The following is a 24,027-nucleotide window of genomic DNA, read 5'->3' on the forward strand; positions in this document are numbered from 1 at the left end:
TCCCTTTTTCCAATGTTGGTTTTTCGACCAGTTGTAAATCATATTTTTTAATAAAAGTATTGGTCATCCTACTATTACTCTTACAAATCACGAGTATCCACTTGCCAAAAGTTTTCTATTAAACTTACACAAGTTGTGTATCCCCAAGCCACCAAATTGTAATGGTTGTAAGGCTATTGCGTTGAATCAATAGCGTATTACGGGATGATCTGGGTTTCATGGCATAAGAGATCATAGGGTCTCAACTGGTGTTCAATAAGGAGTGTTTAAAACTTTAAACACAAAGCTAACCAAAGAACATTTATACACAATATGGCCTGATCTGCTTTACCTCTTTTTTATCTTTCCTTTTTAATTTATGAGAGAAGATGATGAGGATAGAGAAAACCGAGAAACCATTTCTGATATTCGATACAATATTTACCTTTACATGGAGAATTGACACAATATCTCTTTGGATGATATCGATCCCTTGAAATATGCTGGGATGATCACGACATTTGGAGCCTAAGAGGATCGACTTTTTTGAGTTACACTAGAGGCGAAAGCAAATGTAACAGTAAATTACAAACATTATGGTAAACTATGGAATTTACATGCAATAAATTACATAGTTTACGTGACATTTCTAATACGCCCCTTAAGTTGGAGCATGCGGGTCGAGCATGCCCAACTCAGTCTTCAACATGAAAAATTTCTCATTGCTCAAAGCCTTGGTAAATATATCTGCACACTGTGAGGCTGTGGGAATGAATTGAGTACGAATCAACTTGTACTTTCTCACGGATAAGGTGACAATCTAACTCAATATTTTTTGTGTGTTCGTGATAAACCGGGTTGGCGGCTATGTGCATAGCAGCTTCATTGTTATAGAACAAGATCATTGAGTGCGAAAGTTGGACGCCCAGGTTCGTCAGTGGATATTTGACCCAAGTGAGATTACAATTGGCCAAAGCCATGGACTGATATTCAGCTTATGCGGATGAGCGAGAGATAGTAGATTGCTTCTTTGACTTTCAGAAAAGGGGACTGCGGTCAATACCTGGAAGTCGAGGGATGGGTCATGGGGGCAAGCTGCCCAATTTGAGTCAGAATAGCCGATGACATCTAGTTTGTTATTGGATGACATAAGGATACTCTATCCAGGAGTGCTTTTAAGGTATCCGAGTTTCCGTAATACAGCCTCCCTATGTGGTTTGCGAGGCTGGCTCATGAACTGGCTTAATTAAGATATGGGTGGCAAATAAGATATTGAGCCTGGTGATGGTTAGGTATACCACACGCCTAATCAACCCACGATATTTGCTAGGATCATCTAAGAGAGCACCATCCTTGTTGTTGAGTTTCAACTGTGGTTCTATGAGAAATATATACATGGTTTGGCCTCCAAATAACCCATGTCTTCCAAGATGTCAATGGCATATTTTCTTTGAGAAAGGAGTATACCTCGTTTGGATCTGGCCACTTCAATTTCCAACAAATATTTGAGTTGGCCAAGATCTTTAAGTCAAAACTAGTCGTTGATATGCAATTTGAGATCGGCGATTTGTGATGGATTATTGACAGCAATTATGATGTAATTGATATACACCAAGAGAAACATCTGATTGTTTCGTTACCGAAGCATATGTTTCGTTGTAATCTATGTTTCGTTGTAATCAAGACCTTCAATCTGAGTATACCCCTTAGCGACCAGACACACTTTGTATGTTGAATAGAACCATATGCTCTATACTTAATTTTATAGATCCACTTACATTCGACAAGCCGTTTCCCATCCGGTTATAAATTCATGACAGACCAAGTTCGGTTCTCTTCAACAGCTTGAATTTCTGTGGTCATGGCATCACACCATTCTTGGTGTTTGATGGCTTGGGTGAAAGTCCTAGGTTTGGAATGTTGTGTAATTGCAGCCAAGAAAATACGGTGAGTATGAGAAAACTTGTCATAGGCAAGGTGTTTACTGAATGGGTGGTGAGTTTGGAGAACCGCATTAGACGAGGAGTCCGATGGATGCGAGGTCTTTGTTCATGGAATTGAGAATCCATGAAAATACCATGTTGTTACAATGTTTTCAGGCAACTACGATGGATGCAGGTGAAATAGGTTTGAGAATCTTCCCATCGATAAAACTTAATTTATTTTTGGCACTTAAGGCCATGGACATAACTCGATGCGACATGAAGTAATTATCTCTAGTGAGTGACTAAGATACAAGAGATATTTTGGGATTATCAGTGACTTTGAATTAGTCATTAGGGCGATCATGATGTTATTGCTGTTGCTGCTGTTGTCGAAAGCCATGGAGGATCCAAATCAACTTTACTGCTTTGATACCATGAAAGAAGATGACGAGGATAGAGAAAATCGAGTAACCATTTCTGCTATTCGATACAATATTTATCTTTATATGGATAACACGATATCATCCAAAGATGATATCGATTCCTTGAAATATGCTGGGATGATAACAGCATTTGGTGCCAATCAGGATCGATTTTTCTGAGTTACACGAGAGGTGAAAACAAAACAAAATTAACAGTAAATTACAAACATTATGGTAAACTACATGCAGTAAATTACATCGTTTATGTGACATTTCTAATAATTTCTAAAATGGGATAAAAGAGGAAATGCTAGATAGTCGCTAGCAGTGTTGTCAGAATGGGTATTGGCCCTGAATCGGTTTTCAAAACAATTCAGGGGAATCGGCCTATTCTGAACCAAAATCAAACTAAATCGGTCAGTTTTTAACCAGCAGATGACAGGTGCCAAAAAAATATTAAAATTATTAAAAAAGTATTCTAACCACTTTTTTAAACTTTTTAAAAAAAGCCGAAACCAACCTTGTTCATTATCAATTTCTGGCTGATACGATACGGTAGGAATCAGCTGATTCAGGCCGGGCGATCCGCAACAATGCTGACAACATTGGTCTAAAGTGAAGATGCGTACACCTAAAGGAAGATGGATGCATTCATGAACAATGAAGACAGCTGATGATGAACACTGTCCTATCTACGACACCAATTTGCACAAATGGCCCTCATATGCATCCGTGCAAAAGACGTGCAGGACTAGTAACAGTCAAATGATTTTGACGTTGTTCATTAGAATAGCGACATGACCAGTGGCATTCAAATGTCTCTTTTTTTTCCATGAAAATACTCAAAGGTTTATTATTGCATTGTTAATCGGAATAAAACAATTATATACATTACAGGAAACAAATATTTACCTTTCCACTGGATTAAATATGAATGTCTTATTGATCTGCCAAATGACATTCCAAACTTGTCCCAGGAACCATGTACCGATCATATTATGTTAGTGCATGGTTCTTTTAAAGAACTGGAAAAATTTAATAAATGGTTTTTCTTGGCCCACAGATAGCGCATGTAGGTTGTGGGCTGAATCAGTATCGAATTGGAATCTGGCCCTTTTTCAAGTGTAAAACTAGGTGGTCCAAACGTGTCTCAAAATTTACTCTCTTCATTAGCAGTGTGGTACCATTTTGATTATCACTGCCATCAATTTTTTCTTGTCAGTGCCATTGCCTAACATAAGCAAATTTTCTTGAACCTTCAGTCAAATGCAATTATATGGTTTCCTGGTTGAAAGAAGTTATTTGACATTAGTCAATATTCTTTTTAATACTTTAAAGTTGGTGTCTTGACTCGCTTTAAAAATGTCTTCCAAAGTATGGATATAAATTTGCTACAGTCGTTTGTACACGCACATAGTCCAAAACACCATTATTTTCATATTTTTGCATATATAAACTTATAGACGTGATTTATAGTTTCTTTAGTAAAAAGTATGTTTTGGATCATGTTTTTGCTACATATAAGTTGGTTTTCCAAAAGCTTCAAAAATCACAAGCCCACAATGTACCAAAAATTCATGACTCAAAAATTCATATTTTCACATTAATAAAAAGATGAATTCAGAGTGTGATCCCTAACAAACAAAACATGTTTAAGACATCCATTTGGTTAGATTGTGTGAAAGTCTCAAAATTTGACACATTCTTTTTTTATATTTGAAAAGAATATGAAAAATAGCTGTCACAGATAAGTCATTAGCTTAAATGGACTCAATTCAAGTCTGTGGCTCAACACAACTCTAAACTCCCAGCTTTTTTTGATATTTGACTCAACTCGACTCTACCTCTACCTAAGAGGAAGAACAACACACATGCATATCCTAAATACATGAACATATTTTATTATCTTTTATTAATCTTTCTCTTTTGCTTTTTACATGATGCAATTACTTATTTCTTTCAATATTAATTAATTGTATTTAAGAAACACCATAGCTTGAGACAATACAGACTCATTGGTCTACATGGAGAGTGTATTTCAAACATACGTATTTTAAGTATTTTATTAACCCCCAAAACTTACGACTACATTGGCACCAAGAGTACACAACCCTCTATCAAGAATTTCTTTTCTTGAAAAAGTCATAGTACACTACCGTTAGCATATGTAGCTGGACTTCTTCCATAAGGAGTCTTCGTCTCCTAAACTACTATGGTTGAGGATTGAACCACCTATAGTGATAAAAAAAAGAGACGTCACTCATAACATGTCAACAATTCATCCACGAAGTTTGTGCTAACTCGCTCAACAAGTAGAGTCCATTATAGGTCACCTCATATTTCAAGGTGTAACCTTCAATCTCCGTGTAACTTGTTTCACCTTAAATTAACATTTATTAGTAATTTAGTTCTCATTGTACCCCTCGGGTATGCAGGGACCTTGCCCAACAAATTACAATAAGTTTTTTTAACTTATAAGATTGTCAATTTATTATGCAAACTCTTAGTTACACATTTGTGGTCACTTTGGTGTCCCAATCGACATCATGTTCAACTCCAACACATACTATCATCCGTTGTAGGCTCACATTTGGGTGATTTATCTATCAAGATAAAAAACAAGCTACTAGTGTAATTTCATAAAATAATATTTCACAAAACCCATAACCCAATGCACAGTCTATTCAGACCCACGCATCTGCAAACATCTATCATGTGAACATGTCACTCAATCTAGTGCTATAATAAAAAATAGTACATGTACATAATATGCAATCCATGCCCCTATGTTCTAGTAATTACATGTATGCATGATGTTTAACCTTAATCACATACATGTTCATATATATATATATATATATATATATATATATATATATATATATATATATATATATATATATATATATATATATATATATATATATATATATGTGATGCTCACATCTAAACCATTTCGTATAATGCTCAATCATATGAAAATTATATAGCATACAAATATGAAATAAATAAAGATCATAATCTCATTCGCACACATCATACCATGCATCTTAAAATGATTTAGATCCCTCATTGGGCTACAAAATACAAACTGATAAAATCAACCCTTAAATACAATAAACACATGTCTACTAACTTGTACCATAGTTGATCCATTTAAAAATCAGAATAAACATTGTTTACCTAAGCTCAAACCATCATAACCATGCGTACAAATACAAAAAAGTCAACTATCCATAGCTAGGGGTCAACTCTTTTTAAACAAAAGTCTATTCTGTTAAGGAAGAGTAGACTCAGCAACCTTGATGGTCGACTCTTTCTAAACAAAAGTTTGTTAAGTTCAGAAAGGGTCAACTCTCAAATATCATGGGTTGACTCTGGATTATTAAGGGCCGACTCTCAGAAAGTGGGAGTCGGCTCCCTCGAATCAGGGTCAACACCACGAACCTCAACTTTTGACTCCCAGGAAATAGGAGTCGACTCTCGGGTTGACTCAATCACTTGTGAAACAAGCAGGGTTCAACCCTTGAGTGCAAGAATCAGTTTCTATGTTTCATGGTGTCAGATAGCTTTCATCCAATTGAAAATACAATAAATACCAATCTTGAACAACATTCATCTCAATCATACAGATGCATTCAAACATCAAGTTATTTTGAGGCTTTTGAACATGAAAATCTCAGCATAATATCAAGAAGTACATAAACTTCTTTAACCATAAAGATTTCAGCAAAATCGTCAAGAAACATAGAAATTTATTTAAAGAACACCTAATTCGATAAATATTGGAAATTTCAGAAATCATTTATATAAGAATGCATAATCTAAAACAATCTAGCTTTTTGAAAGATATTTACAAGGAATATATCAAATCTTTAAATATTCTTGATTTTCAAAAATGCTTCTAAATCACATACAATATGCAAATACAGATTTAAGAGACTTTTATAAAGCATACAAAGTCTACAATTGCAGATTTCAAACATTTTGATAAAACATACTTAAATCTACAAATATATATTTCAAAAACTTTGATAAAGCAGACTTAATTTGTAATTACTCAAAGCTTCAGAAGTTGTTCTAAAGAATAAACCAAATCTAAAACTTTCTAGATTACAAAAAATTTTATTTTCAAAGTATACGTAAGTCTATAACCTTCAAATAACGTGAAAAATAATTCCAACAAATTAAGTTTAGCAAAAACTTTTAATCAAAACCAATGTTTTTTAATCACACCATTTTCATCAAACCGTCAAGCTAAAAACATAGGTTTTTTATTTAATAAATCAGCCAAAACATCAAACAAAATCATATATTTGATACTTCTGAGTCGACTTTCCTGAAACCAAGAGTCGACTCATGGGAACAGGAGTCGACTCTTGGTTAGCAAGAGTCAACCCAAACTACCACAGGTCAATAAACACAATTCAAGAGTCGGCTCCCTGGAATAGGTGTTGACCCTCAGGTTTTCCTCAAGCAAAACATAAAACAATATGGGGTCTACTTAACCTTCTGTAAATAGCAGAGTCAACTCCTGTTCAGGGACTGACTCCTACCCTTTATATAATCAAGTAGCTCTACCAAAACATGATTTGAGGTACAAAAATTTTACCAAATGGTGGTTTACCCCAACAAGCATCATTCCAACATGTGAAGTATAAAAAATAAACAACCATAACATACATGATTCATAAAATCTCAAGCATAGAACAATACTTAAAGAAATCATAACATGGATACAAACTTGGGTTACTCAAGCTAGAATATGCATATATTTCAACCCAAATTTATATATAACAAGTTTTAAAGCACAACATTCATTCTCAAAATAAATACATATGATTTGGAGTATAACTTTTACCCAAAAACCAAAACATCAACATAATATAAAGCATGTAAAACCAAGAAACATGCTCAAGCAATATAAAACATATAAAACCAAGAAACATGCTCAAACATTCTTTCATACATGAATTTTTTTTCACATTTAGTTTCTAAAATTTTTATTTTTAAAACATGGGTTTTCTTTAAAAACATTAGTCTTGATTTAAAATAAACCACTCTTTGAAAATTATCATCAAGCAAAAGCAAAATTTCAGTTTATGTATTGGGCATGAAACCAAATTTTAAAAATGCCCTAAAAATTGCAAAATGCATTCTTAAAACAACATATAGGAGTCGACTCTCCTATCAAGGAATTGACTCTCCACTTCAGGAGTCAACTCACTGCATGCATGAGTCAACTCTCAGGGTGCAAGGGTCGTGTCTCAAATAAAAAGAGTTAACTCTTTCACAATAAGGAGTCAACTTATCAAAATGCAAAAGTCAACTCTTGGATTTCAGGAGTCGACTCTTCTGCCTCTACAATATCAAACAGATAAAACAAAGAGGAGTCAACTCTTATTTTGCAGGAGTCGACCCTTGGGTTAACCAGAATCTGAAATTTCATAGGAGTCGACCCCTGGGTTAACCAGAATATGAAATTTCACAAGAGACGACCCCTGAACAATAAGAGTCGACTTTTGAGATCTTCAAGTTCGGTTCTACTTTTTTCGAACTCTGAAATCTCAGGGTTCAAAACATCAAACTCGTTTTAAACTCAACCCCAACACATCTAAGGGTGTTTTAAAATGATAAATACTTCGATAAACACTACAACATCATCAACAATTGAATTTTTCTAACAATTTAAAAGCATTCTAAGCATGATCCTAAGCATGTTATTTCATAAAAAAATATTACACATTCAAAGCATGTTTTTTCACATAAATCACTATAAACTACTTGTAGTCTTAGCATGCTCATTACCTACGAGAAGAGAAATCAAGTACCAATATGGTACACATTTATACTTCTCAAATCATTATACATATATCTTAAAATGTAGTTCTAAACACACAATCATACCTACTTATGCCACTATTACGGGAGAGAGATCGAGCTCTTACCTCAAAATGTGAATCCAACCTATATATAACCACAATGAAACTACTTGACACACCACTCGTCCCTTTGCAACGACCATAGTGCTGCAACTCATGCTCCACCTTGGAGACACCCAAAAACATGAAAGATGATGAAAGAAGAAGGAGAGCGAAGAAGATAAAAAATGAGAAAAACTTTGGTGGGTCCTTCCTCAAAGCTCCTCCATGTAGCAATACACCATCAATGATGAAGGGAGGTGGTGCAGATGGTGGTGGAGAAGGTGGGTCATCCATCACGAGTGAAGGTGGAAGAATGGGCATAGAGAGTGAGTGTGGGGTAGAGGAAGAGAAAAAAAAACGTAACCCAAAGGGATACTTATGAGGTATCACACATTGTGGGCATGAATCTAGGCAAAAATGGATTCTAAAGGTTGAGATATGGTTAAGTTTCAACAAGATTCCAACATGATAGAATCATTAGCTCCTAGTTAGCTTACCAGTTAGGTTAACTAAGCCCCAACCTAGTTGTTCTAACTACAAGAAAAAGACAACAAAAAAAAGGGTCCTGCCATATGGCAAGGTCCAATTGACCCTAGCAGGTTTGACTTACTGCAGCTATTGCTGCCCTAGCAAAAATAACCAAAACACCCTAAAAGAGGAAAAAAGGGTTCATCCACGCAGTTGACTGACCTGATCAAATCTGGGTTGAACAACTATATCCTTAAGAATGCAAATACCCTCAAAATAACTTAAAATTGATTGAAATGCCCTCGAAACTTGCCGGGCATGCTCCAAGCTCATTTCAACTCAGATTTGAACTAAATAAAAACTGTTCTCAAAATTTTGATATGAACAAAACCACAAACTCGAGAATCATAAAATGTGCCTCAACAATCCTATTATCCAGATATTATATAAATAAAAAAGCACAAAAAAATATTGGATCTTAGATATTGAGTAGATACAAATTACCAAATATGTATCCTTAAAGTATATCCCTACTTAAAACCTGTACTTACCTGCCTGGTGGTTTTATCATTGGTACCAAGGAACACAATTGCAAGAACACTTAATTATCTTGCTATGCACTGGGGCGGCTCAAGAGAAGTTGAGAACCTAGACATATTTCATTGGATCCCCATATTTCTCCATATATATGTTTTTTAATAGGAGGCCCTCAACATGAGGCACATGCATGTGTCATGTTTTATTGGCGGCCTTCAGCATGTGAAATATAAGCATTATATATATATATATATATATATATATATATATATATATATATATATATTTCATTTGAGGCCCCAGGCAGTGGCCTCAAATATCGAAGAGGCCAGCCGGCTTTGGTCATGCAGGTTTTCGCTACGGCAGAAAATTTTCCGACCTGGTTGATTAGCTTTACTCCACTTTGAACAATTAAATTTCCAGTCATTACGTTATTATCTATATCTTTTTTTTTAGAGAGAGAAATGTTGGTATCTATATCAATGGCTCCATAACTCATTTCGATATAATTTGGGAGAAAAAAATGGAGGATTGTGGTAGTAGCAGGGGATAGGTCATTTGCAAATTTTTTGCTTAATTAGCAAGTAGGAGTTTCCTAGTGTAATTGGGAAAGTTTTGATATGAGAGTTTTGGGTGTATTGAGTTTCCTCACGTTTTTAAGAGAGTGGTGTAACACCTTTGTATATCCTCTACTTGTTTATCACAGTGAAACTTTGCTTCTCTTTTCTCATAGATGTAGGCCATATACTAAACCACGTATACCTTGTGTTATTGTCATCCTTTTTATTACTGCGATTTATTTTGATCTTGCTCATGATTGCTTAACATACATTATGATATACTGTTGAAACAGAATATATCACTAAAAAATATGACATTCATGATTTCGTCAGAAATTTCTTCGAAAACTTCATTTAAACATTTTTTCAAATATTTCTTTAAACAAGTTGCTTTTGATAGAATTGATAAACTGCTGTTTTTTACTTTTATTCCTATGAATACAACAACTGCCATGTGCCAAAGAAAAAAAAAACTACCATGTGCCTACTGCATATATAAATTGATAACCAAAGGCAGATTCTTCCATGAAATTACATTCAATTGAAAATTAACAAAATTAGTGCTATTAGGAAACATGCAATGCACCATTAATGTAGTTGATGGCATGGAACAGTAGCCAAATAGTTTATCTTGCTGGTGCGCTCTGTAGGATTTGGATGTCAGTGACCTCACCTGGGGTTTACCTCGCAGGGGCAGGCCATTAAGTGACTCGGTTCTCAGTGAGGGTTTCTCATCATTAAAAAAAAAGAAAAAATTAGACATGTTAGGTTGAAAATACCCTTAGGGCTGCCTCCTTCCTCGTTTCATGTCCTCCATCCCTGTCCAAACAGAGCGAGGCGGGGCGGGTGGGGCCCTGTTTCTCCTCGGTCCATTGTCATCCCTAAAGAAGGATTGGGGATGGGGCAGGATGGAACAAGGAGGGGATCGGGACGGGGCGGGGGAAAGCTTAAGTCCATCCACGCATGGGTTTTGATTTTAACCTCCATTCCGGCCTCCATCCTCGTTTCATGTCCTCCATCCCGGGTCCAAACAGGGCGGACCCCGTTTCCCCTCGGTCCGCTGACATCCCTAATAGATCTAAATCCAAAATTGTATTGATTTCGTATAGAACAAACAAAATGAATTTGGTCAAGACCGACACAACCGTGTGTACAAGGTGCACCAATGTTATCAGTATCATTATCGGTGGCCCTGAATCGTTGGGCCACCAATTCAGCTGTATCGGCTGATACCGATACTCAAGTGAATCGTTTTGTATCTGCCAGAAAATAATAAAACATAAAGTGATACGTGTTAAAACTATTAAAATAGTAATAATAAATTAATATTAAAATAGTAATAATACATTAATATTTAGTACTTTTGCATCTATTTAAAAATAACCTATTCAGGAGTAAAGCGTATCGATTTTCTGCTGATACTATGCGTATCTGCAAATAGGTACGCACCGACACTGATAACATTGGGTTTCACACTCTTCATCAATGTGTGGTTCAAATCCAACTTTGGGAACTTGGCTCATATCCAAAGAAATATGCCTAATTGATATATTGTGTGTTTTTTTATCATGATATCAATGCAATAAAAAACAATTTGTAGTAATTTTATATTATTTATGCTTTTAGACTTAACATATTTTATATATTTATATATGCTGCTTATGAGGGCTTTATGAGAAAAAACCAAAGTATCAAAATATTGAGAGTTTTTTTTTTCTTGATAAACGAGATTTTTGACATTGATACATACCAGCTATGTCACAAGGATTCGTGGACTTGTAATTTTTTTTTCAAAAAAATGGGTCAGGACTCAGGAGTGCACATAAATCTTCAATTTTTAATCAATAAAAACTATTTTTAAAATATAATAAATTATTAAAATAACATCGTATGTATGTATCGGTATTCGAGTCAGCATGTCCAAGCGCATCCTCCCATGCCACCAGGGCGTGTCACTGTGACATAGCATACCAGAGTGAATAACCGGATCCGGATCTGTTTGTTCATGCAAGTGGTTGGGATCTGGCCAATATTGTTCAGACCCTAGTGGCAGCAACATGTGACTGTCTAGACAGTTTGTATAGGAATTTAACCAAAGCAGTGGATGATGCATGGGTCAGGTGTCACATCAAAATTGCTTGCAGTCAACACAAGGGCATGAGGGCTACCCAGTGTGCCCCCCCCATGTCTAGTGCTAGCAACCATCCAAAGCAACAGGTACGTTCTACCGTCGATCCAGCAACCTTGTCCGGGTTGGACCTTATACCAAAAGAGTCATTCATAAAGAAGCAGCAGGCCAGCAAAATCTTGTCTAATTTCTCATGGTTTTTCTGAATGGATGTAGATTGCTGCCCTCATCATAATGTTAAGTGACCTTGGTTATCCGTGTGAAGAAAACCTTAACGTGGTCTTAGGCTCGACTAGTGTCCGGCCTTTTTTTTCGACTGAGAAAGATGGGGGTTAGGCAGACTCCTACCAGTTATACAACTATAGGATTCGAACTTGTAACGTCCCAACACAAGGTGACGTGCACTAACTGCTCCTGCCAGACAAGCGGAGGCCCCGGTGGTTAGTGTCCGGCGTTTTTTGTCAAGCATAACAGCGAAGTGATCATGATACATTGGGGAGGTTTTTGTTTAACCTGTTTATTACCATTTAGAAGGATGGAACATAGTGACAAAAGTTACAAAAAACGGCAAAATCTCGGCAGGCAAAAAACTGGGGAGATTTTGAAAATTTTCATAAATCTGAGCATTTTTTTTTTTGTAAAATCTCGGGAATAAAAAATAAATTTTATAAGAAAATATAAACAAAACACATTTAAAAATAAAATCTTGGGGGTTTTCACGATAAGTATCTTTTTAAAATATAAATATCACGATATTTGTCACAGTTTGAAACTTTCAGGCAATCTCTTGCGATATATTGGCAAGATTTTTATAAATCTCACGATATTTGTCACAGAGGGTCCCTTAATTCCATTTTAACAAAGTTAATGAGCGAAATCAGAGGACCATCCAAGAGGGGTGCTTTCAGATTTTTCTACTCTCAATTTTATATAAACTACCCTTAGGTTAGGATCAAGCTTGCAGCAGGTATGAAGCTGTAGGACTGGTCCGCTTTATCAAGGTTTACCATTAAAAAAAGGCAGGGTTAATTTGCACTTGATTCGGTTGGGTTCTTCATAAAAAAAAAAAACTATAATTATACATCTTAGATAGGACGAGGAACCACTAATCCCTTGTGAAATTTCATTGTGTTTTTCATCAAGGCGAATCCAGTAGATGTGATATATATATATATATGTTCTAGCATGCTGAATTCATCTACCGTATCAGATTGTATGAAAACAGTAAGTAACAAAGAGACCTTATAAGGGAGGTACATTAGGGTATGAAGACAAGGACGAGCAGATACCATTTCCTCTTTTTAGTATGCTGAGTCTTAACAACCATTACAGTCTGTGGGAGGGCAGATCAGGTGATCCGTCAAATCACTTTAAGAAAATGATTTGACATCTTCACAGTCCATTTCTTCATCTAACGAGGACTCAACGATCTGTATGGAATTTGTGGACGGTGAGGATGCCAAAGTGATCTGGGAGATCACCTGCGAGTGAGTCTGTCACGTGTCTCCTCATCATCAATAGAGAGGTTACTACCCCTTACTGAGGTCTACAGTTAAAAAGGTGAAAAAGAAAAAAGAAAAAAAAATTAGAGATATAAAGGATCAAAAGAGCATAACGTCGTACCTTTTTTTTTACTTACCCTCCAGAGGAGGGCCTGTATCTCTCTATAGGTTGAGTTCACAAAACAAGCTGGGCCAGGCCTAACTTTTCAATACAGGCAGATTTATCTACGATGAGTACACGAGCCCTGTGGTTTGATTCATTAAATGCGACAGACTTAAACTCGGATGAACAGTTGATTCATCACATCGGCTTAAAAATTAGCTCTATATTCAAAACAAATGGACAGAAGAAACAGAGGGAGTAAAAGAAAGCAAGTGGTAAATGAGCAACACCTAAAAGCCTTTCAACATGGCCTACCTGCCTGCTACCAACTTTCCCAACATAATGAGCAGTTAATGTGGCACCCATAATTCAACGATGACCCTTCTGTCATTATTGCACCGAGTCCCAGCAGAGTAGCAGGTGAATCTGTTCTCAAACTGTTGCATGATGGAGGGAAGTGATCTACATAATCAAACCATTGACTTTCCAGCATAGGAAGGATGAGCAAACTCATGAACGAATACGTGAAGTGTGAGAAGAGATAAAACTAGTGCTTTTACTTGAATGCATCCCCCCCCCCCCCCCCCCCTCACAAAATAAAAAAGCTTTTTACCCAAAACACCCACCATATTTAAGTTATTAGAAAAAAAACACAAAATTTCTAACATAAAATGTGCATTTCCAACAACAATAAATGTTGGTTTAACAGCGACTGAAGTGAATTTTATAAATAGTATTAAAAGCATTAAATAAACGAGCAATTTCATACTTCAAAAGTAAGCTTCTAATGTTTTGAAAAGCTTACAATAACTATGGTTTAAACAGTGTAAATGCATAGGGTGTTGGCTCCGCTTTAATCGCATTGAGGCAGATGGGCGATCATGATACCAGGCAATTAAGTTTACATTTGTAATCACAACTTGGCCAATATGACAAGCTGAGCCCGTCTGATGAATTGTTTTTGTTTTGCTCCCACAACTAAATTAATAGAAGAGGCCAGAAAGCTCGTTATTATTTTGCACGAAGCATGTTCACATGTAAATTTAAAATGCTGCATGCTCTATAATTTATTTGTAGCCATCTACCTGCAACATAGTGAGATAATTTAGTTGGGGTCTCATTATTTGTACGACAGGAAGGATTAAAAATTTTATGAGCGTCCCAGGCTGTAACTTAACAGCGAACGATGTTCATCCTCTTCCAAATAATACAAGGAAACCAGAGAGGTGTAAGATGTTCGGTATTAAGGAAAAACAGTGTCATTCTATGCCTTTTTTTTCGTTTCATTTAGACTAAGAGAAAGAGGGCAGAAGGAAACAAGAAAGACAGATGTAGCACAAGAAGTAAGCAACATGGATCGGTATGCTCATCTGCCATTGTCAATTTGATGAAGAATGCATGAGAAGACATAATCCATGCACAAGTTCCTCCAATTCTTAATGGCAGTAGGCAAACAGAGGCACTGTGCTCACATCTTTAACCACATGCACTTTGGTTAGATCCAACATTACGCAAGAATCTGTGCCTGGACAACTGATCATGTACAAAATGCAAAACAGAACACTATCTACACTAACTTCTCAGTGCTATATCTATCCTATGTTTTATTATTACAACATTTATTGTTATGGACAAGCAAGTTCAGCAAAAGTTTTATGATTACATTCAACTAAAGGTTGTCCTAGAACAAACAAAGCAGTAATTAAGACAAACAAGGATTATGTAGTAACCCAGTTGCAAATAAGCAAACACAATTGCTGTGTTAAATAAATAGATGTCATTACATCAACTTTTAAATAAAATGCATTCTCGAACATATCAGTAATCTCATTTTGAATGAGCAAATAAAATTGGATATCAGTAATTGCTTTTCCATAAACATAGGTACTTGCAACAGTTACTGCATATATTACATTCTGACAACTTTCAACTAAACTGCAAACCTTGGACAAGCATACCTGCAATGTGGTTTAATATAAACGTACCTGGATTTAAGACAAAAAAAAAATTTGTGGCATTGCATACCAGCACTAGAATTCCAATGAAAAGCTGTATTTGCAGAAGTATTAGCATGAATTACATTGTCCAAATTTCAGCTAGAGAAAATTGCTACACTGGCAATAGGGTTTATGACAAACAAGTAGACTAGCAAATAACTGACCTTAAAAACAAGTTAAAATGCCCAGGGCATAATCCAATCACTTAAAAAAAATTGGATTGGATAAGTTAATATACTTTCTACAAGTTAATATACTTTCTACAAGTGTTCTACTTCATGATCTTGATGGCTTCTGGATTTGATACATTTAAGCTAAAGATATTGGCTACAAGATTTACCAACTCCCAAGAGAAAATGCTATAGATGATACAAACATGCAGATGCAATCCAATTTCTTATTGCAACCATGAAACAAGAATGACAGGGGTCAAGCAGTAACCATAGCATGATCCATCCAACTTCAATCAAAGGTTCCGTTTTCATGTCACCATGATAACAAACAAAGAACGAAAGCAACCATTTGCATCCCTCAACACCATAACACACGATTAGAAGAAAGATCCACCATTTGTATCTGTAGGAATAGTTTACAGCAATAGTTTGATCAGGTAAGGAAACAAATTTTGGGACCTCATCAAACTCTTTTCCGCTCTTGTGTGTACAACTAAGACCAACCTAAAACCAGAAGCTTTTGCTTTTTACAACTAGCAGTAGTAGTTACCCATAGATTTCATTTATAAAACCCCATGAACATATCCACCTTGTTCATGACAGAAGCAAAGAGAACTTACACATCTTCCTGTTTCTCAATGTGTAAATCCGGCATCATCCACCCAAAATGGCATGAAACATAGACACGAAGAAAAAAAGAGTAAATTAAAGACTAAAAAGTGAAGTAATGACAAAAACAGCAAGTGTTTGTACCAACTATATCACTAATAACAAGGGTAGTTAGCATCTAAGGATCATCTCACAAGACTGCCAATGATGCACATATTAACTTCCGATCAACACCTCCAAACTGAAGCAGATGCCAGCTCCCGTCGCTGCCAAAAGAGGAGAAGCGAAGCTTGATGCTTCTGGACGTGGAACCCCCGCAAACTGAGACGCTTAATGAGGCATTCTGCCTGAGTCTCTGCGTAATTGCTAAATGGAACTGGTGAGAAACCGACCGAAGTGAATAGGCTCCTCCAGGGTGGGAGTTTCTCAGCTGCTCTATACCGGCTAGCCACCATACTCTCGATCTTGGGCTTCAGAAGCAGGCCCTCCACCTTGCGGAGACTGTTCGGATTGGCATTCATGGCATCAAGGGAGTCAAAGAGCAAAGAATAGAACTGCATCCCATGTAGGAAATGCTGCGAGAACGAGAGGTCCGTCCGATCACAGGCATGGTCCACTGAAACCACTATTTTGGGCGCGAGCTGCTTGATGAATCGAAGAAGAGAAGGTAGCGACACCGTGGCGAACAGGCGGTGAGAGGAGATGGGAAAGTTGGCGACAACAACCTCATTCGAGTTGCTCAGATTGAGCATTGAAGGATCAAAGGAATCGAGATTGATGGCATTGAATTCGAAGGGTATGTCAAGGGAACGGGCGAAATTAGAAAGGTTCTCCCGAGTGAGCGCGAGCTCGAGCTGATCATGCGAAGATGGAGAGGTGAATGCAGTGATCCTGAGAGAGTGCGCGCTAGCGACCTTAGGCGAAATCTCCTGCATGAAAGAGGCCCAGTGTCCACCGAAGCCGATATCAAAATCAAGGGCATGAATTGCGGTGAGGCCGCCATTGATGGTCTCTAGCAGAGCCTGGTTGCACGTCAAGCTAGCGAATTGCACTAATGGGGAGATCTCACAGAAGGCCTTGTACGCACCTATCCTGAGAACGACGTCCCTGGGGGAATACATTACCGGGACCGTGGCAGGGACGGGGAAGCTGTTCCAGGCCCCCAGGAGGTTGAGGAGGGCCTCCTTGAAGTAGAAAGCAGCCCTATGGAGGGGCTTCCCCACAGGTGAGGATAGCTGGTGATTGAGCCGCGCCAATATCGCCCTGGCGTGAACAGAATTCCCGGCCTCGGCAAGATCGGCCGCCCGGTGGAGCTGGTCCACCATGGCTAGCTGAGCCGCATCGTCCGAGCTGGGCCCATAAACGGAACCAGGACTTGATCTGGGCCTCTGCTGCTGCTGTTGCAGCAAAGATACAACCTGCTGTTGCTGCTGCTGTTTCAGTTGGTGTTGCCTCAAGAACAATTCCTGCCCGGAATCGGAAAATGGTACCTTATTCGAATGCGGGGTCTGCTGCATCTCCTGCTTCACAAGGAGAGGGAGCGGGAGAGGCTGCGCAGGGAGAGGTGGTGGACATACCTGGTAGAGCGCCGCTTGGTGGCGCTTCGCTGGAGGGATCACCGGCATTTCCGGCAGGTAGAGCCCCAAATTTGGAGTTGCTGGATTAGCAAATGGGTACATCTGAGGCTTTTCCTCCATGAGAGGTGGCTCAGGCTGCTGCGGAAAGAAAATTCCCGGCGAGGTGGCAACCGGAAGCGAAAGGTTCGTCGACGGCGCAAACAGGGAGTTGTTACCAACACCACAACCGGTGTTGACACCTCCAATGGAGCCGGGATTGAATTTTGAAACAGAGGGGAAACCTCCCATCAAAGCATTCACAGGAGCAACTCCTCCAATGGAGGAGGAATCCACGAAACTTGCACCGAACCCGAACGCAGCTGGATCAATAGCCAACCCGGCTTCAACGGGGTCATCAAACGGAACAGTACCACAACCACCACCATTGACGATATTAGCATTAGTACCACCTTGCTGTAGCTTCAGCGGATCCTCCATCTCCCCCATCATCCACCTGAGGAAGGCGTTATCCTGCGGCTCCGTCCCCGCCGCGGATTCAATCATCACGTTATCCCATTCATCCATCGCAACCCCGCATTTCCCGGACCCGACGAGCTCAACAGGCTCGCTCGCCGGCGGCCATTTCTGCGGCTGGTGGCCGGAGACGGCGGCTGCGCCTCCCGCGGTGTCAGTGGAGCTGCCTCCGCCACCGAAGGAAGAAGACAGGGTGGATGTCGACGTGGGGCTCAGGCTTCTGCGCGTATCCAGCACAGAGGTGGGCTCGCTGCTCACCTTCTTCCACTTCCCCTCGCAAATGTCCGGCGCCGCTACCGAAACCCCCTTTCCCGCAAAATTAAAGGGCATCCCCTTCATCTAGTCCGCGGAAAACCAGGTACCCACGTCGGGAAACCACCAGAAAGAAACGATTTTTCATTCACCAACAAGGCAAGGAGAACGTTTTCAGAGTGCCCATCACCACTAAAGCCAGGAAACGTAGAGAAGGGAGAATGGGTTGCTCCAAGATGAGAAGATATCCTCAGCAATATAGCGTTGTATATTTAGAGAGAGAGAGAGAGAACGTAGGGAGATATATATACGGATAGTGAGGGCGCGAGATCATAGGGGGTAAAGAGAGAGCTCAAGGTGGGTGCGTGCACCCAAAGAGCCCATTTTTTCTCTTTTACAGACAGCTGAAGCATGTAAATCTCTCTCTCTCTCTCTCTCTTATTTACAGCCTCTCTGTTTCTCTCTCCTCTTCACTATTCTCATTTCTTACTCACCTCCTCCTGGCTTTCCTTCTCCTCTGGTTTCCCATTTCTGCTCTCCTGTTTCTCTCTCTCTCTCTCTCTCTCTGCGTACTCTGTACCCTCCTCTGCTGGTCTGCTCTGATATGGATGCGTGCAACATAAAAAAAGGTAATAAAGTGTTCTCCTCTCCGCCTTTCTCTCTCTAGAATTCTATATTTCTCCTATCTCACTTCACCCCTTTGCTGTATAGAGTCCCCTTTATATATATTTCCTTTTGATAGTAGTAAATAAATATATAATTTATTTATACGTACGTGATAAAATGGGTCTCTTAACGCCTTTGTCTCTATCGTGTCATAGTTACTACCCTGACTCCCTGAGTACTACAGTTGGTAATAATAAAGAATGTAAAATTTTGAATTTCCTGTACCACCCTAAGTTTTCTTTCTTTTTGACGCAATTGCCATGTACCTAGGTTTTGTGTTTTATAAAGTTTTTTTTTTGGCTAAGCTAAATAAAAAAACCTACCATCCACCACACATTGGCAGGTATCAAGCTGGTATTTGGTAAAACGCTTTAAGCCTTTATTATTTACCAAAATAATACACTCAGTTTCGAACAAGGGAAGGCTTCATTGAGTTTAGAACCTGTAATCTCTTGTAAACCTTTGGTGTCGTTCACAAATCCTTTCTACCAAACGAGAGAAAGGCCCTTGTAAACATTTTGAAATGCTAATGAACGAGACAATAACTACTTTGTTCAATTTTTTTTTTTCGATGCGAAGGGGAAGGAAATTAAGCTGGTAAGGGTATTTTGGTCATTTTAACTGATGAGAAAGACGATGGGAGTCGTTCTAGAACGATCGATGGGTAGACCTCCCTAACGATCCTTGTCCACGGGAGGTAAAATGAAGGGCATTTTAGTAATTTTATATTCAGGGTATTCTCGCTATACATAGATAAACTCAGGGTTGTTTTGTGAGTCGGTACGGCTTCCTCTGGGTTTTAACCTCAAATTTTTTCACTCGCAGAATCGCAGTAAATTTTTTTTTTTTGGGGGGATTTTTTAACCCGTCAACGGCTTAAGAGGCCTGTGGGAGAGCAGAAAATGTTTTGTCCATTTCTTGCCTGAAGAAAAAACAAAAAATCCCCATAAAAAAAAAAAGGAATAACGAAAAGACGGATTACAGCAGATGTTATTGTAAAATTACTAAATTACCCTCCATTTGAATGCTAGTCACTAGAGTTCCCAGGCACCCCTCTGACACGGAAAGCACTTTTTTTTAATGACCATAATGGACTGAGCTGGTTGTAACGAGCTCATGTCCCATCTTTTGACCAACCAAAAGTTCCTTCTCAAGACCATAGTCATAAAAGTTAAAAACGGCAAAATATCGGCAGTCAAAAAACTCGCGAGAATTCGATTTTTTTTTAAAATCTCGCATTTTTTGGCAGAATCTATGCAAGAAAAATATAAAAAATAAATTTTTTTATAAGAAAATATAAATAAAAATATTTAAAAATAAAAACCACACGGTTTTTCCATGATAAATAACCGATTAAAAACATAAATATAGCTTTTAAATAAGGATATTTATGTTTTGACGAAAAAATGCATGATATTTTCAAAATATTGTGAGAAACTATCTTTTTTAACTTTTAGGTAATTTTTTTAATTATCGTGATATTTGTCACTATACTCAAGACCCGATCCGGTTTGAGACGGGTTTTGACCGTCCAACGGGCACGACTCTTTGGCCATAGGCTTAAAGAGTTTTTTAGACCCTAAAATATCGCCTGTTTAGACCCTAAAATAGCGGCGTTAAAATCAAATCTTCCGGTCGATTAAAACATAAAGACACTTTTGAATTAAATTATTTTTTCATTAGTGAGGTTTGCTATCCAAAAATTTGGATTTTTATTTTTCCACCAATTGCGAGAGAGCCAATAATGGACCTAGTGGCGATGGCTAAGCTTGCCATGCTTATGATCGCTTTGAGTTTAATTAAGCCCAAAGTAAGAGCAGACAAGCATTTATTTAACATATAATTATGTTAACACGGTTCTTTATAAATAGTAGGCTCATTGGCGATAATTAATTGGTTTATCAAATAGGGAAAATGCTTGTTGTTTTCCAAGAAATCATGATTGATCTCCTTTACTCTCATTATAAAGAAAACAACCCTGATTTTTTTCCTTCACGATTTTTCCTAGATATCATGATTAGTTAATAAGATTAAAAAGTTTGTGAACCTAATTAACGAATAAAGATCATACATAATAACTAACCCATGGTCATCGGTAAAGCAAACTCACTAACCTCTATGAGAAAAAAAAAATCCAAAAAAAATAATCCAAAGAATAAACAAATAAAACCTTTTGTAGCTAGACCTTAATCAAGGCTAGGTAACCCTAGCCAATGGGGATGGGGCTTCAATAAAAATATTTGAAAGGTTTTGTACAGAGAAGATATTTAATTCATAGTTAAGAAACTTCCCCATCTTTTAAAATTTTTATTTAAGAAAACAGAAGAAAAAAGGGCCAACTAATGCATCCCCACCATACATTTGTCATAAAAGATAGATGAGAAGTGCGAGGGAATAATAGTCCATGGCCAGATCATGACCATTGATTTCTCAAAGCGATACTTAGAGAAGGGGTTACTTGGTTTGTTAGTATTATTTTTATTTATTGTTAAGCAATGAATACCACCACTTTCCCACATTAAAAAATAAGATTGGATTACTTGGGCATAACACTAACCTAATGGAATAAATTATGTCACAAGGGTATGACCCAACCCACGAGTTTTTCTTTTTTTGATTTATAACTCGAAGAAACTACACCCGACACAAAGACCTGGTCGCATTGGCTTAGCCTGCCATACCTACGGTCATTTTGTTAGCTTGTGCAGAAAGGGAGATGCCCATGAGAATCGAACCTTGACTGCCCGTCTAGCAGCCAAGGCTCCATCCCACTACGCCACCCCCCTTGGGGCCCAAACATACAAGTTTAATTTTTGTTTGAAAAATAAGACCCAAGGACATGAATTTTTTATCTTTAAATACAAAAATGGTATTTCAACATATAAAAATGTACTTTTTATTAAAATATTATTGAAATTATTAAAACTATTAAAATAACATTTGTATATGTTAGAGTTGTGTCAGCGTGTCATATCGTGTCTGACTTGTGTTCTCTGAATTTAATGGCGTGTCATTGTGATGTAGGGACTAAATAACAAAAATACCCTTCCCTTCATTTGCACAATTTTGGTTGCTTGTTTATGCAAGGTTATGTTCCTTTTCCATTTCTTGCTTAGCATAGAGGATATATGAATGTGGTGATTGAAGTTTTTGATATCTTCTTTGTGGCTTGTAGCAAGGAAAGAGCCAAGAAACCAAATTAATGTAGCATTCGCATGTGGAAAGAGTGCATAATATATAAGGGGAACTTGTGGGTAGTAGGGGTGTCAACGGACTTGGTTTACCAGGACCCGAACCAAACCTTGTAGGGTCCGGGTATGGTGATAAATAAGAAGACCCGATTAAGACCTGGGTCCGGACCCGACCCAAGTTTTGATTAAGACTCGAATTTTTTTTAATATAAAAATGATAAAAAATATGGTTTTACTGGGTATGGTACGGGTTTGGTTCTGTAGTTTTTATCGGGTCTCGGTATGATTTTTCTTATAGTGGACTCGATGAGACTTGGGTCTGGATCCGATATCAGACCCAAAAATTTGGTCCAAGTCTGGTTCCACTTGAGTCCGAACCAAACCCGAAAGTGGGTATAAATAGAAAAGGAAAAAGTAGGGATATTTTTTTTATAGACATATATGTGGTGGTAAAGGGGGACATGCTTAGGGCTGGAGGGAATTGTTTAGGAAAAACTTGATTTGGATCTGTCAGAACAACCACATAATTTATCCCAAACCCATGTGACGACTAAGCTCAAACATTTGGTGTGCTAATTTTCCTTTATTTTTATAATGGATGATTATTTGAGGTACACCTCTGGTCTATCTACTTCAAAGGTTAGCATTGGTTGGAAGCAAGCCTACTAGCAGAGGGTTAGGTTATGGTTTCATAAAGTTGGTTGACCTGATTGGATAAGTTGCACAAGCAGTTAACAAAGTCCACAACTAGCCCTTGGTGCAAACAGGGGGGATTGATCAAGTCAAGAAAATCAATTAGGGCCACATCAGGTTGAGGAAGGAAGACGCCTGGTTAGATAGAAGGCTTCAGCAGGACTGGGTGACCTAGAATAGACCTTGACTGCTTAAGCAGGCCCACTAGGTCAGGGTCAGTTCCTGGATTGAGCATGGGATGGCTCTGGAGGTAATCTACTCCTTCAAAAGTATGGAGTTGACTGGCCCAATGGCAAACATGGATTATGGCTACTTAGTGTAGTAGGTTTCAACAAAGTTCTAACAAAAGTGCTTTCTCTTCGATAGAGAAGGCTGGGGTTAGGCAGACCCCTACCAGTTATACAACCATATACCATTGGGATTCGAACCCGCAACGTTACAATACAAGGTGACGTGCACTAACTGCACCTCTAGTGCTTAGTATAAAGGTTACACCATTGGTTGATTCAAGTTCGAAACTGTATGGACGTGGATAGCACAAAGAAATAGATTGGGTAATTGACTTGGTTCATTTCCCATGTAGATGCAGTGGTTGCACATCTTTAATGGAACATTGTAAAGTGACCAAGGTTTGCAGATAAGAAGGAATGGAGAAACAAGACTCACAAAGCCGGCCCTGTGTAGTAGAGATAAGACTGAATTTATGATGATGATTATTTATCCTAAATCACACTTATGATTATATATGATGAGATTATTTGACTTAGAGTTACTAGCCCAAGTCTTAGTCAGAACAAATTGCAACCAT

At 38.0% G+C, this 24,027-nt stretch overlaps 1 protein-coding gene across 1 annotated transcript; it reads right to left on the minus strand.

The window, feature by feature from the left end:
* Nucleotides 1–16,095: 16,095 nt before the first annotated feature.
* On the minus strand, nt 16,096–19,264 carry LOC149813839 (scarecrow-like protein 22). Its single transcript, XM_089991806.1, has one exon. It carries the CDS (start codon nt 18,754–18,756, stop codon nt 16,555–16,557), a length of 2,202 nt encoding a protein of 733 aa, XP_089847932.1. The 5' UTR covers nt 18,757–19,264; the 3' UTR covers nt 16,096–16,554.
* Between the last annotated feature and the right edge of the window lie 4,763 nt (nt 19,265–24,027).

This window comes from Nuphar pumila, chromosome 16 (genome assembly GCF_984573655.1).
Source record: "Nuphar pumila chromosome 16, dmNupPumi1.hap1.1, whole genome shotgun sequence".
In the NCBI taxonomy this organism is placed as follows: domain Eukaryota; kingdom Viridiplantae; phylum Streptophyta; class Magnoliopsida; order Nymphaeales; family Nymphaeaceae; genus Nuphar; species Nuphar pumila.

Excerpts from the sequence above, each read along its gene's own strand:
- LOC149813839 (XM_089991806.1), bottom strand. The coding sequence starts at position 18,756 with ATGAAGGGGATGCCCTTTAATTTTGCGGGAAAGGGGGTTTCGGTAGCG.